The 16,293-nt window shown below is 46.4% G+C and overlaps 1 protein-coding gene across 12 annotated transcripts in view; it reads right to left on the bottom strand.

The window, feature by feature from the left end:
• Positions 1-16,293, bottom strand: part of unc-13 — an 820,923-nt gene that overhangs the window by 102,703 nt on the left and 701,927 nt on the right. For all 12 annotated transcript variants that reach the window (XM_071690929.1, XM_071690930.1, XM_071690920.1 and 9 more), the window contains one exon: positions 6,259-6,346. In XM_071690929.1, coding sequence (XP_071547030.1) covers positions 6,259-6,346 — 88 coding nt within the window. The remainder of the gene's footprint in view (positions 1-6,258; positions 6,347-16,293) is intronic.

Below are 16,293 nucleotides of genomic sequence, written 5' to 3'. Positions count from 1 at the left end.
ATGCTGGGAACCCCTCGCACTTTCTCTCTGCCAAATTTTTCCGATGCCTCAGCTTTCAACTTCTACATCCATGCGGGAATTACAATGAAACTTGCAAACTCTCCACCTCCTGTCCATTTGGTTGTAGTTCACATTCTGATTCACAACTTAAACACAAACATCTTAAGTGTCGTCTAAAGTAACAATCAAAATGATTCTAAACAACCTTTCTAAAGTTCCATCATTATCCACTTTTTTGTTAACCAAATTTAGATCGAAACTGTCGATACAAAACGAAGGTAAAATACACAATCACTTGAGATTTATGTTCATAACAACACAGAGCCATATGAATATATGACATTTATGAACAATAAAATATAGACAAATTCATGTATGCTATTCACAAATCTATCATATATTCATCTGCACAATATGGAGCAGATAAAGCTCATGTATTTACCACTGCAAAATCAAACTGAAATAATTTCACAATCCTTACAAAGGTCGCATGTTGCCATCGCTCACACCCTGACCCAGGGCAGGAGAGCAGGAAGACTTGATAGAGCAAGACGGTGGGGCATGACCGGTGGAGAGACACGCATACAGATAATGATGAACAAGAGCAATGGTCAGCTACGAACGTGGCTTGTGGATAGTGAAGGACAGACAAGTCTGACTAACTGACAGAGGTGATGGATGTAGGCACGTATGGCCATCAGTGGGTATAGATGGACAGCATGTCTGATGAGGCATGAAGGGGTGAGCAACGTTGACAAAGGCTATGAAATGGAGCGAAGAGCGAGAGAAAAATTCAGGACTCGAGATGGAAGGGAAAGTGATGGAGGGACGGAGTGAAGGTGAGGGAGAACACTCCCGGACAGGGAGACATGAGGCAAGCAGTGGGAGGTAGGAGATGATATGAACGAAGGAGTGAGAGGGTAGTGGAGCCATGATCAGAGCAGTGACTGTGTACATGGTGATGGGAGAGGCGAAGACAAGTTATGGCGACCAGTGAGGCAGGTGGCCAGAGGAGGGATGTGCGATGTGTGACGCAACTTATGATGGAAAGTGAAACATTAATGACAATATGAAAGGAGAGAAAGAGAAAAAAATATATGTAAATATGAACAAGGGTACGTACATATATTCATACATTATATATATGGATGATACACATATATAGTCTAACAAGTCAGCATTAATACACGTGATTATATATATCATAAATCATTACATACATCAAGAGTGAGTCAGTCCACAAGAGAGGTGTGGACACCTAGAGTGAGAGTGTGTGGACACAAGTGGACCAGTACAGCGATGTGTCCGTGAGAGCAAGGCTTGGGTCAGCCTCATGACACCAAGGGTGCGTTCCCATGCACACCTTCAACATGCACACTAACACACTCTAACGCCTACCATGCCCATGCTGACAGCATGACTGAGGTGGCAACAATGTCAGCAGCATCAGAGGGTCATGCATGAGAACCTGGGGGGCGCAGTGGTTCTGAACGGGGGGTGGAGGAGGGCAGGGCATCATGTATGTAGTGGGGGGAGGGAGGGAGGGACATGCACAGTGGGGGGGCGTGATGGCTGGTGATGTGGGAGGGTGAGACAGGTGCATGTAGTGGGGGAATGACGGGGAGAGACATGTCCAGAAACTCGTTATTTCATTCAAACTTTCGGTGGTGGGTTGGGTGGGGAGGTGGGAATCAACAAAGACAAGTCCGTCATTACAGAGGATGATGCACGTCTCAGTACGTGACCTGGACACGTGCACCTCCACTGAAGAAGAACGAAGATAAACACACAACGGATGACCAGGGCATCTACGTCACACAATCCCCGGGACCTCAGATCATACAGGCTCAGAGCGAGCGGTCCGTCGTGGTGTGAGGGAGGTGGTGGCAGGCCCCTAGCGTGAGGAGAGAGCATGCCACGAGTGCTGCTGGTGTGCCGATGAGAGACACTCTCTTCATGCTGCGTCCTGACGTTGCCGGCCGTCACCAGACACTGTGTTAACCGCCGCACGCAACACTGACACTACTGGTTATCTGCTGACACGGAGGACAGGTCATACTGAAGCTACGTCACGTGATACCTGAAGTACAACCTCATCTGCTGGTGTACTGCTAAAAGCTACGTGAGTGAGGGATTTACGAGAGGAGCATCTGGTACTGTGGCGTCAAACATTATACTTCCACACTACAGTATCTACACCTGGAGGGGCAGACAGAGGTCAGTCAACCTGTGACGTAATGATATTATTGGGTCACGCGAGATAAAACAAAAATTCAAAACTCGGGACTTTTTTTTACGGTCGATTTATCAAACTAATCCTCAGGAGGCCAGTGTGTACGCAAGCCATGAGACGCGGATGGTGAAGCTTAAATATGGATAAAGTTATATCATCTCGAAATTATTAACATGTGGATGTCATCGTCATGAGCTGAGAAGCCAGTGGTAATGGACGAAGCTGACCAAGATATGAGAGTCCACTGTGACCCACGCCACGTAATCAAGGTGGTACACCTCTGTAACTGTGACCGTTCATTAATCCTTCAATGATCGCGGTGAAACTCTTCAAACGTTAACTTGGAAAAACCACTATGTACATGTGCGGTGAAGATGGAGGGAACGCGTGCCACCCTCGAGTCCACATTGAATAATTTATATGAGAACTTTTGTGAGGTAAGAGAGGAACGGTAAGTCTTGAGTTTGCTACGAAGAGCCTTCGAGGAAGTGACTGTGGACGATGGCTGGGAACACATGAAGCGCGGGAGACGAGTCTCGAGAACTTGATCGGCATAACAAGGTTGACCAGGCAACATGATACGTGGGAAACTCAAATACAAAGAAACACAAACGTCCACAAGACAAACTAAACAAAAACATAAACATTGGTCGTGGGCACAAGTCCCGCTGGGTGAGCCGCTCACATATACTGCCCCTCTCCCTCGTCACCACCAGCAGCAGCCTCCCTCACCCGCAGGGAGAGAGAGAGAGAGAGAGAGAGAGAGAGAGACAGCTAGCTTGCGAGTGGTGTGTAACACTGAAGAATGAATAGGGAACCCCAAGTGAGTGATAATGAAGCTGAAAATCGGATAAATCATAGAAAACCTGACCTGACCTGACCCTTTCTGAGGCATGACGAAATCAGCCAGTGGTGGCATGCGTCTTGAATCATTATATGCAGATCATTCAATAAATGTTTCTCTGCTTCACCCTAATCAAGTTACTGGATCACCAGGGGATATAAGTAATAGCTGGTACGTTAGAGACAAGACACTGGTGATTACTGTAATTACCCCGGCTTCCCAGATGTCATTGATATAGGATCAAAAGGTCATTAACATAGTTTAGCATGCATATCCTGCCAGCTCCTAACGTGTATGGCCACACACTCAATAAGTACCTATTGACTTCGTTGATCGTATTAACGGGGAGGGGAAACTGCATTAGCCTTTCAAGAATGCTTGACTAGATGATGGCTCGGGGGTCATTACTGAGGGGCGAGAGCTGATATCTGAGTGATAACTAGATAACTGAGGTGATATCTGAGTGATAACTAGATAACTGAGGTGATATCTGAGTGATAACTAGATAACTGAGGTGATATCTGATTGATAACTAGATAAATGAGGTGATATCTGATTGATAACTAGATAACTGAGGTGATAAATGACAATAGAAAAAGCAGACGCTAGACAGACAGCCAAAAGATAAACATCTGACATTTGTTTATAGATGACCCTTGAAGAGATGGTGGTGAATATGGTATATCCCTCAGTGGATGAGGGTCAGCGGGCAGTGCTGGTGGATGAAGCTTTGTGGTGGGGCCCCCAGGCAAGCGAGACCAGTGCCCAGACCAACCAGAACCTGGGCTCAACCAGCGATACTTACAAGAAACTGGACACACAGGTGAAGGTGAAGGAATGGGGGAAGTGGTCAACCGAGAAATGGACGAACGAGGAAGGCAGACGGCAGAGAGGAGGACAATTATTGGTAATTATTATTCACATCTTGTTCTTGGCTGTCGTTATAGAACACAACACCAAACACAACACCTTGGCTTGCGTTACCACACACACACACACACACACACACACACACACACACACACACACACACACACACACACGAGTTTTAAAATCTCGAACTTACTCTGTTATTTAGATACTTTTCGGTAATATATACCACATCAATAAATCATTTTCTGAGCAAGTGTGAATTAAGGATATTGGGAATGACTTTATACATTTTGATTTAGGTATAGTTAACGAGTGTTTACTGTAGTGGGCACAAGATAATACAGTAGTTGTTGTATCCAGGGTCTGGGTTGTCAACTGGAGGGAAGAGACTGGGGGGTTAAACTGGAGAATGGGCCGTCAGACTGCGGAGTAAGGTGTTTACATGAGGGATGGGCTGTTAAGTGTGTGTGTGTGTGTGTGTGTGTGTGTGTGTGTGTGTGTGTGTGTAGGGGAGTGGGAGGGGTTACCACACGTAATGGTGGTGTAGGCACTAGTGTGGTGATGGAGGAGGCACCAGCAATGAGGTGGTCGTTTGTGGGTACCAGTCAAATGGGTAATTAGGCCGGGAGTGGGGAACCATCAGAATACCACGCGGAAGGGGGGGGGGGGTTATAACAACAGCAAACAATGGTAAACAGCCAGGGGGAACAATGGTAAACAGCCAGGGGGAGACAATGGTAAACAACCAGGGGGAGACAATGGTAAACAACCAGGGGAAACAAATATAAAAAATAGAGTAATAATAAGCCATGTTATTGTTGTGTTCTTCAGGTGAGCACAGCACACCATTCTGTGGGAAGAGGAGGAATTCTGAACACTTGTGCAACTCATAATAACATCTACAACCGCTCAGTATGTCTCACACATACAACCCTAAAATGCAAACAATAACAAAATAACCATGGCTTAGATAAACAGCATATTATAACCTTCACTACAAAAAATCGTGTGCAAATTACCCTATGAAAAAAGTGCATAGATCAAGAAAATAAATTTCAATTATATTTTCAAAATGTATCATCTAAAATTACAGTTACACGAGATGGACTGCACATGATAGCATAAAACTGGCTTTCTGATAACATGCTCCTGCCAACAGAAGTCTTAACAACAGTAAGCTTGGGCAAACCTCTCATGTTCTACGGCACACATGCCAGAGGTGATCACATGACACTCTCACAGCTGTAACCGTGGCAGTACACCACATAAGAGAGAGACAGAAATAAAACACTCGATTATAAGACATAACAAGTAGATTAGAGAGATAAAACTGGAATAGATTAGGTACACGAGAGAAGATAACAATACCTTGAGCACCTGCAGCATGAAAGAGAACAGAAAAACACACATTAATTTACATATTTCACACACAAGTCAGAAATATCTACCAAGTGACAGCTAAATCATTTACCAACTAAGCCATCACAACTGGTATCATCATGCAAAACCTCTCCTGAACCTACTCAGATCTCGCAATGTTTCTTCCTAGTATCATAAGAATCAAATTATACTGTAACAAGTTCTAGCCATGTAATAAATCTACACTCAAACTGGCCGCTTCATCCTCCATATGTAAGAAATATATATACAGGACAACAGCTGCTGCCTTACTGAATACGAAGAGCATGAGAATGTGACACGTTCACATATCTCAGTTATGTACATCAAGACATCTTAAAGCTTTTATATCTATCTATCTATATAATTAATGACGCATAAAAAGACTTTATAAAATAATCGATGGAAACGTGTGTGAAACCTGGGTAGTAAATCCCGAATACGTTTAATACACACTATTCACCCATTGTAATTCACTTCTTTTTAAATTTTCGATTAATTGTTTCCAAATGAATAAACTTAAATCGAGAAATCTTATGAGACTCGTTGCTGCCAAACAAACCAATAAACCATTTATCAGGATATACCTACACTGAACCATCTATCAGTATAAACCCATATCCTAATCAGTATATATACCTAACCTAAACGATCATTATGGACGAGTCTTTCTATAGACAATTAAAACATATGTAATGATCAAGATCATTGCATATTGTTTATAATGAATGGCTACTAACACACAGGGGAGAAGAATGGGTCTAGGACAGTAGAAGGGGAGACCAGTTGGTCTAGGACAGTAGAGCAGGAGACCAATGGGTCTAGGAGGCCAGGAGGAGGAGACCACTGGATCTTGGAGGCCAGTGGGGGAGACCACTGGGTGTTGGAGGACATGGGGGGGGTCACTCACCAGCTCGGAGACGAGGGGTATGGATTTCCTCCTGGGTCGAATGTCCGGCATGCTGTCGATGTTGCTGTAGAAGGGATTGTCTCCGGGCCTACAGGGAGGAGAGAGAGACACGTACATTAGTCCCCAGACAGTAGTGTCCTGCCCCATCCTAGGAAAAGGATACCAAACTTGCTTTTTTTTTTATCTTTCTTTTGGTTTATACTCTACATATATATATATAGACCGATAATTCTGAACTGTTCACGAAATAGGAACAACATGCCTAAAATAAATACTTCTGTTGCTGAAATATATATATAAATATATAGATATATAAAATGTTTCTTGTTCAAAATCAACCGATAAATTTTTTGAAAAATTCAGCAATTTAAAATGACTAAAAAAAAACAATATGTAAGCAGTGGAGACGTGAACATAATCGTGCAAGTGTTGGGTCGACTGAGCCACACACAGCTTCGCCTCTTGTCATAATGAGCTTTTGTGGCCATGTAGGAACAAGGGTACAATACACACTAGAACTTCACTCACGGGCTACACAAGCGGTACTTACACACTATCTCATAATGAAAAAAAGAATAACAAATATCACTGACACAGAAAAAAAATAAATGATAATATTTAGATCTCGTCACTATACATACACCAGACTACACGACACAACGACCCGAGTTCACCGCTTTCCCCATGACGGGAGGTCAAGACGCACGCTGCACGCGACGCTCACCTTCCTCCCACACAGCTGTCGTCTGCTGCATTCAGCAGGAGTGCTGGGGACATCTGTGTTGTGTGCCGATGACGCAGCACGCACCGCTGATCACACTACTACACACGAGCGCCGTCGGGGAGGTCAGGTGAGGGTAGGTGCAGCGCGTCCCTCAACTTCCCGCCAAGGGGGAAAAGTCGGAGAAACCTCGGCCGTAGCGACATTAGGAGTGTTGCTATGTTTGTCTACAGGGATGACGCATCATTCGTGGCCAAGGTAACTGTCCCGGGTGTCTTTGTTTTGGCCCACGTGATGGGTAAGGCGCAAGCCAGCCACGCTAATGTGGCAACTATGTCGTCTGTGTTCCCTGTTGACCTAGAGTGGCAGCTGTGCCTCACGGCTTCCTTACTGAGGTGCTCCGCTGTTGCTGTTGCTGCTGCTACTGCTGACGGTGATGAGGCCCGCCTTCCTCAAGGACGACCTTCCGGACATCTCATGACCTGGTACAACCTACTCCACCACGCGATCACAGCAACAACATGCCGTCACTAGAGGCACTACTGCACAAAACTACAACAGTTCCCTCACCAGCCTTCTTACCGTGATCTCATAATACGTCCCACAACCTGACGTCCACCTGGCTACACCCTACACACAACCACCAACCTACACTTGATCTACGACCTTCCTCGACTCCCTTACCTACGATCGAGAGGTCGACAGTCCATTAAGATGCATCTTCCCTCACTGAATGTAGACGTCAGAGCCAAGCCTCATCTATCCCTACTTTAAAGCCTTTTATTGATGACCTCTGACCCTTGCCCTTCACAACATGACCTGAATACACCACTCCCCACGGCATGTGTGTTTCGAGTTTGTCACCCCGGTAATCAGAGACTCAGAAGAAGCTTAAATCAATGTTTTTTGTTCTAGGATACAGTTCATCTGGATCACACGAATTCCCTGCAAATTATAAACCCTTTCAGATGACAGTTTTAGCAGCTACTACAGCCGAAGGAGGAACGACCCACGTGTCTTCCCTCCACCAAACACCTCCCCTCACCATCACCTCACTTCAAGGTGAAAATAGCTTTCAAACTGTATACATACAGAAACGCGTTGGGGCCAATATCACTCAGTCAACAGAATAGCATTCAATCACCCAGGAAACAAGGTTAGTGGAGTCGCATTCTCATATGTACAGGTCGTGTCTCGTGTTCAAGGGTCTTGCCGTCATGTTCAAGGGTCGCACCTCGTGTTCAAGTGTCGTACCTCGTGTTCAAGGGATATGGAAGGCTTCTGTCGTGCAACACTGTCGGAAGGAATGATCTGTGTTCCGTCAGAAGTGTTGATAAACGTGTTTCTGTACTGATGTGTCTGGCGGATTTCTCCGAGCCTCACAATCTTCTAACTTTGATGACAGTGGAGCAGAAGGCTTGCTTTCAGTCTATATAAAAATCATTGCTCTGAAGAATCACAATGTTTTCATATGCATATTTTATTTTCATTACGTGTTTTTGAGTGCTTTGATAAGGCTGCAAAACCTAAGTATATGGTCGTGGTGTTGTGTCTGGGGTTATGGGGACTGTCAGGGGTTGTGGGAATTTCAGGGGTTGTGGGACTGTCAGGAGTCATGGGACTGTGTCAAGGGGACTTGTGACTTTGTCAAGGTCGAGGTACTTTTTCACAAGTCGTACAGTTGCGTCAGAAATCATGAGTGTGTGTCATGAATGAGTGCATGGTGTCAGTGGTCATGGCACTGCATCGGCCGTTCAGAACTCTGCTACAGATCACTGTACTGTCAATATACCGTCTTGCTCACTCAGCAGTGCCTGTCACTTCACTAGTCACTGCCACAGCTGGCAAATACAGAAGTCCACCTCGATATACGGCGCTCTAAGGGAGGGGGGGTCAGAGACAAATGAGGGCGTTTATCCTGATAACAGTGAACAAGAAGAGGTTGTCTCTGGTCGTGTGATGCCGACCCGCCCCCGCCCCGGGGGGAGCATGATGAATGGGAGACTGAGGCAGCTACACCACGACTGTCCACCTGATGTCACGAGATTTCTCACCCAGGCGGGTCAGGAAGGGAGCGGAGGGACAGAACGAGAACAGTGGAAGGTGTGACAGAACAACGGAAGGATAGAGTGAGAACACTAGAGGGATTGTGAGAACAAAGGAGGGAGAACGAGAACAGGGGAGGGACAGTTGGAACAGTGGAGGGTTGGTGAAAACATCAGAGGGACAGAGCGAGAACAATGGATGGAAAGTGAGAACAGTGCAAGGTCAGAGAGAGGTGTCAGAGGGGTGTCAATACGGAGAACGTATTGAGAGAGAGAGAGAGAGAGAGAGAGAGAGAGAGAGAGAGAGAGAGAGAGAGAGAGAGAGAGAGAGAGAGAGAGAGTGTGTAGGCGCTGCCATGACAAACATATCTGTGGTAGTGAGACACAAACACTACACTTGCACACCCACACACGGATGTTCCTCAGGCTGTAGTGAACGTTCATCCAGGAACATAAACATAACATTACGCCAATTTTCCGTCGAGAGAAAAATACGATAACAAATATTTGGTAAAACGATATTTTGTGTGGTATGAATAATGTCTGTCACAAAGTACTATGTATGCACGTCCATCACAAAGTACTATGTATGTACGTCCACCACAAAGTACTATGTATGTACGTCCATCACAAAGTACTATGTATGCACGTCCATCACAAAGTACTATGTATGTACGTCCATCACAAAGTACTATGTATGTACGTCCATCACAAAGTACTATGTATGTACGTCCATCACAATGTACTATGTATGCACGTCCATCACAAAGTACTATGTATGTACGTCCATCACAATGTACTATGTATGCACGTCCATCACAAAGTACTATGTATGTACGAATAACATGTAAACTAACTGCGATATTTACACGACCGAGAACGCAAGATGTTTACAGTTATATGAGGAAGCTGACAATGGTCCATCAGCGATGACAGATGCCGGACTAGAAACTCCAGTTTTACGCGCATATTTGCATATATCGCGACTATGAATGCAAATCCAAATTTTGCATATTGCATGACAAACGCGATATCAGAGGAAGATTTTGCATCTGGCCAATGCGCTGTGCCAGCCAGTGGCGCGCGAGACATTACCATACTAATTACCATCGCTGTTCCTGGTCAGGCGCTTCCACCCACCACTCCTCCTCCCTCCCTCATACCCACGGTTGTATGCTTTCCTTCATCAGCAGACGCGGCTGTCTGATCAACATATACAACTTTGAATATATATATATATATATATATATATATATATATATATATATATATATATATATCCTGATTGCTTTTGCCGCCTGGAACAAATGAAGAAAGGTCTCACTTGCATACATACGTTCTCCACGTGTCATGCTCTGGAAGTAGCACCCACCCTCCACAACCCAGCCCTACACACTAACGTAATGGTTCACCCAGACTACTTCATAAGCCCTGGTTCAGCCAACTGACAGCACGTCGGCTCCCATATACCACATCACTCCAATTCATTCTATCCCATGCATGTTTCCAATCCTGCTACATGTCCAGTAGCCGACACCCCACAGCTTCCACTCCACACAGTTCCCTCTGTTCACACACATCACCTCAGTCATTCTTCCCTCACCCTCCCCATGTGTCTTAATCATAATAATAGAAACCATCCAAGTTCCAGTGTTCAGTACAATGAATACAAACCGTCTAGTACCAGATAATTTCCTCGTGAGTTCATTCTTTGACATGACCGCCGTCAGCCTATCCTGGGTGATAAGGCAATATCTACTGCCAGGCCCGGGTGACGAAGCATCATCTACAGCCTACCCCAGAGGAGGATGGGGCAACATCTACTGCCAGCCTCCCGCCAGCTGGGAAAACATTTACAGCACAGCCATCTTGGGTACAGAGACATTTACAGCCAGTCCCCGAATGATGGGGAAACATCAAAAGCCAGCTGCTGGGTGGTGGTGGTGCAACATTTACAGCCAGCCCCAAGCGATGGGGCAACTTTACAACTATCCCCCGGTTGATGGGGCAACAATTCCTTGGAGAAAATATACATATATGCAACTTTAATAACGAGTTAAGAATTCCTGGATAAAAGCAGTTGTGTGGTGCAACAGCTTTATCACTTTCAATGTTCATGATTCCTCTATCTATCTATCTATCTATATATATATATATATATATATATATATATATATATATATATATATATATATATATATATATATATATAATCATTCCGTATTTTCAGCTTTATTCTTTCTAATTTTTGGATCTATATTGTATCTTTATCGTAAGTGTTTTTTCATACCATACGATCGCTTCGTTCCTTCTTTCATCTCTCCTATCATTTCCATCAATCCCTTCCCACTGTTTTCAACCTCCCCGTCTCCCCATTCCTGCACTTCCTAATCCTTGAAAACGCCTCACTGTCTGGATAACCTGCTAAACATCTTTTCAAGAAAGGTATCTGACGTTAACAATATACCGGTGCAATCATTTACCTCACGCTGACGACACATTCGTTCAGTGCACGACTACAATTCAACTGCCAACCACACATGGGAGCCACACACACACACACACACACACACACATCTGATATATGCATTTGCCCCTCGTTCTGCAGGCAGCCCTTCGTGTCAGCAGCTCCCGCTAGCCAAGATTCTCTCATCCATTTCCGTGAGATTCGTCTCTGCCTCAAGCGATCCTTTTCTCTTAAATCGACGTAGTTTTTCCTCCTCAGGTTGCGTCTCTGAGAAGATAAGACTTATCTTCATTCTTGTCTTAACCTCTGATAAGCTGAGAAAATTACTGGTTTACCTCAAGCTATTCCTGTGGCGTGTGACAGTTTTTGTGACGTGGTTTATCATATCAGCGAAATTTTCATAAAAACGATACTTTGTTTTCATTACTACATGACACATTAAGACAACACAGTATCTGATGCATCGGAAAATGGCATGATTTTCTTTCCTTGAAATGCTGACGTTTTGCTGACGCTTTGAGTTGTTGACAGGTATGCTGACAATGGCAACTTGCTGACACCATATGTCTACTGGTGGCAGGACTTTATCCATTACGTCACACTCAGGAGACGTTAAGACTCGTCACCTGCACTCCAGAATGACATGTCTGTAGCATGTCGCCTCACTTCCTCACTTGAGGCCCAAGTATCATGTCATCTCTCATTTCCGTCACTCGATGGTTCACTATTTCTTGTCTCATAATTCTACAAGTTATTTCCCTCACATCTCTAATGTTTAAACACTTTGCTACTGTAAAAAGAGCATCTCGCTTACGAGGTCTCCGTTCTGACTACACCACCAGGAATAAGGTCAGAGTAAAGCACTATCCTGTGTAGGAATCCTTTCCTTACAGCCCATCAATTGGGGTCAAAATGCAAGATTCACCCCCACTACACAAAGGCCTCGGGAGGAAGTCTTCCCTCGGTGCACAAAGAGAGTGATAAACTCCTTCATGTGGGTGAGAGTGTCGACCATCTGGGCGGGAGGATCTGGGCCAAGATAGTTATGATTCATGGGTCCGGACTTGGCAGGCAGGGCTGGCCGGACTCTCGGACTCCCAGCACCCTACTGACTGGCGGGAGGCCGTGAAGAATGATGGGAACTGCCGGACTGTGATGGTCCGTGACTGGCCTAGTGATCGGCCGCTGCTGTGGCGGTGTTGATGGGGTGACATGATAGTGTGGAGGATATGATGATGGGGTAATATGACCGTGTGGTGATGGTGACACAGCGTGGTGGTGGTGATGGTGACACAGCGTGGTGGTGGTGGTGGTGACACAGCGTGGTGGTGGTGGTGATGGTGACACAGCGTGGTGGTGGTGACACAGCGTGGTGGTGGTGGACACAGCGTGGTGGTGGTGACACAGCGTGGTGGTGGTGACACAGCGTGGTGGTGGTGATGGTGACACAGCGTGGTGGTGGTGGTGATGGTGACACAGCGTGGTGGTGGTGACACAGCGTGGTGATGGTGACACAGCGTGGTGGTGGTGGTGGTGATGGTGACACAGCGTGGTGGTGGTGACACAGCGTGGTGGTGGTGACACAGCGTGGTGGTGGTGACACAGCGTGGTGATGTGACACAAGCGTGGGTGGTGGTGACACAGCGTGGTGGTGGTGGTGATGGTGACACAGCGTGGTGATGGTGACACAGCGTGGTTGATGGTGACACAGCGTGGTGGTAGGTGACACAGCGTGGTGGTGGTGACACAGCGTGGTGGTGGTGACACAGCGTGGTGGTGGTGGTGATGGTGACACAGCGTGGTGATGGTGACACAGCGTGGTGATGGTGACACAGCGTGGTGGTGGTGACACAGCGTGGTGGTGGTGGTGACACAGCGTGGTGGTGGTGACACAGCGTGGTGGTGGTGGTGGTGACACAGCGTGGTGGTGGTGACACAGCGTGGTGGTGACACAGCGTGGTGGTGGTGGTGGTGGTGACAGCGTGGTGGTGGTGGTGACACAGCGTGGTGGTGGTGACACAGCGTGGTGGTGGTGACACAGCGTGGTGGTGGTGGTGGTGGTGGTGACACAGCGTGGTGGTGGTGGTGGTGACACAGCGTGGTAGTGGTAACTCCTCATGTAACAACGAGGGACCGTGACGTGGTGCTGGTGCGGTACGGTTTGGAACCGTGAACGTGTTACTACGTCAACAAGCTGGAGAAGGACGAAGCTGTGTAACACCACCAGTCCTTGTCGTTCCGTTCCCGGTCAATAGACGGAACTCGAACACCGTGAAGGACGACCCCCATGTCGTGCGACTACTTGGGAACTGAGAGGTTCATGTTTCTCTCTCGCTAACACAACTACACACAGATTCCTGCGATGGTCTGTGGTGACCACTCCAGACGACCCTGACGTTACTAGTATTCACGGCGAACTAGATTTCTGAAGCTGCTCAATGATTCTGGCCTTGTGAGCAGGAGGGAGCCGAGGCCGCTCTATTACTCAGGAGATCTTAACACCTGCTGCAATGCTTGCTGATCCTGTGTCCACCGACAGCAATAGTAATGCTCTTCACCTGATTTCAAAAACAGGTAAATTCAAGAATGATGGCCACTCCTGTGCTTGGAAATAGCAACGTGACCATGGCCTGTATTTCGTCACTGACACAGGCAAGCACGAGCAAAGGTCATACTGCCAGCCGGGGTAAGGTCAGGCGGTCACAGGTCACCAGGGACCGCAAAGATTTATCGAATATCATCATTCCAGCGGGAAATATATGACGGCATAAGAATGTGACCCCAGATGCTGGAGCAAACTGTGCGACGCAAACTTGTAACAGAAGAGAAAATTTATATGAAAATCCCATGAAAAATATTATTCAGTTACGTTGGAAATAATGACACCTGGACTCCATCATTCTCATTTAAAGATAATTGAATCAGTCATTCTAAAATTTCTATCATGTTTTCTATAATGAATGAAGGGGAATGCATACAGCCTTGGTATTTGATGATGAAATATTCAGTAACAAGTTACAGATAAAGATAACTCATTTTCTCGTGCCAACGGCCGTCATTATCAAACTCATGAGGTAATTCACAACTGAAAGAATATCTGTCCTTTACATTTCCCTTCTTTATTATATCTATTCTGGTCAGCCTTCCCTCCCACTCTCCCTCAACTCCCACGTACAGTGAAGGAAAAGAAATTTGTCTTTTCCATCTCATCTGGAGACTGACGTTCCATATATTCAGACGAAATGTTTCATGACTTCATCACAAGAACCACCAGGCTGGTTCGCTGCGCACCCTCCCCCACTGTGTCACCAGCGGGTCGTCTGATGGTGAGGAGAGGTGACCTCCTGCATCAGTGACGGCGGCACGTTCAACCAGACCCACCAGGAGTCGAGTGATCGTGTGTCGCAGACGTGTCGGTTATCCACATGCTGATGCCCCTCACACCATGACGCTAACGGTGGGTCCTCGAGCATCCTGGACGACCCGGATGTCTTAGCGCCGACATGTCACATCCAGACATCAAGATGTTCGATATTAGTCAGTTATTCTCTGTCGCCTTCCTGGGTTAACACTGACAAAAAGAGTCTCCCTTCCGTCTCCCCCAAGCACGGAAGCATCGAGCACATCCGTCGCAAGGCGGCAGCAAGACGAAGATGCTGCCACATACCACACCATCCACTTGACGTCGAGGTAGCCACCTCCCACACCCAGGCACCAGGAGCACCAGTCTGGCACTTATTCCGCCCAGGCATTACGACTTCATGTCTTCAAGGGTGCCATTCCCGCCACACTACCACACCGAAACAACGAGGATGCCTATTATCACACTGTGGCAAGACGTCTACGATGCAATCTGCCACACAAAGGAATCAAAATGTCGAGGATGTCACACCCATGAGCCCAGGTAACGGAAGTCTCACTCAAGCGTCAAGAAGTGCCTCTGTCACACCAGCATGTACACCATATCCCATGGAACATCACAGCTTTAAGTCCAGGTAACCCACGTTACAACTTGGCATTAAGGTGTTACGGGTTGCTTCTGTCACACCCAAGGACCTCTGTCGATCCCTGGCATCACGACCCTACGGATGGATGCCTCAGTGACGCTCGAGCACCCAAGTGAAAAGTGCATCCCTTTCTGACGTCATATCCAAGCAGTAAGATATCAGCAGTTGCGTCTTATCTACTATCTGTCAACTTAGATATAAAGAAGAACCTTCACCCTTGTCTCATTTGCCTGCTATTTACGACGAATGACATGACTGAGGAACAACATTAATGCGTTTCACCAGAAATCAAAATACAACCTGGTTCCGCTACAAATATGAGTTTGAAAAAATTTCGTTTTCCCTTTCTCGCGCATTCTGCGGCGGAGTCCACAGAGGGAGTGTGACCCGAGGAAAATCCCCTCCCAAGACGCGTCTTGTGAAATCGATACATACAATGAGCTATTAATCCGTCATTACAGTTCACGATCAACCCATCGCCGACGAGAATAATCACGCCACCCACGGATTAATGTCTCATGATCACGATACTCACGTCAGGGTACGACAAGGCCAGATCATGAAGTCACTCTGAAAATAATCGACTACAACACAAGGGCGGCGCGGGAAGACAATTCACTTTCTCCTGAGTTACCAGTGAGGAATGTCAATAAAAATTCCCGCCCAACTTTGTTCCCCAGGGTGACGTGCGAGGCGCCAGGGAATTTCCTTTTAGTTTTCCCTCAAAGTCGACCACTGCGGCAGAAATTGGAAACTGAAGCTGATGACGTTATGGTTATAATAACCTGCACAGCC

Source organism: Panulirus ornatus, chromosome 49 (assembly GCF_036320965.1).
Source record: "Panulirus ornatus isolate Po-2019 chromosome 49, ASM3632096v1, whole genome shotgun sequence".
In the NCBI taxonomy this organism is placed as follows: Eukaryota; Metazoa; Arthropoda; class Malacostraca; order Decapoda; family Palinuridae; genus Panulirus; species Panulirus ornatus.
This window is presented reverse-complemented; position numbering and strand designations above follow the sequence as displayed.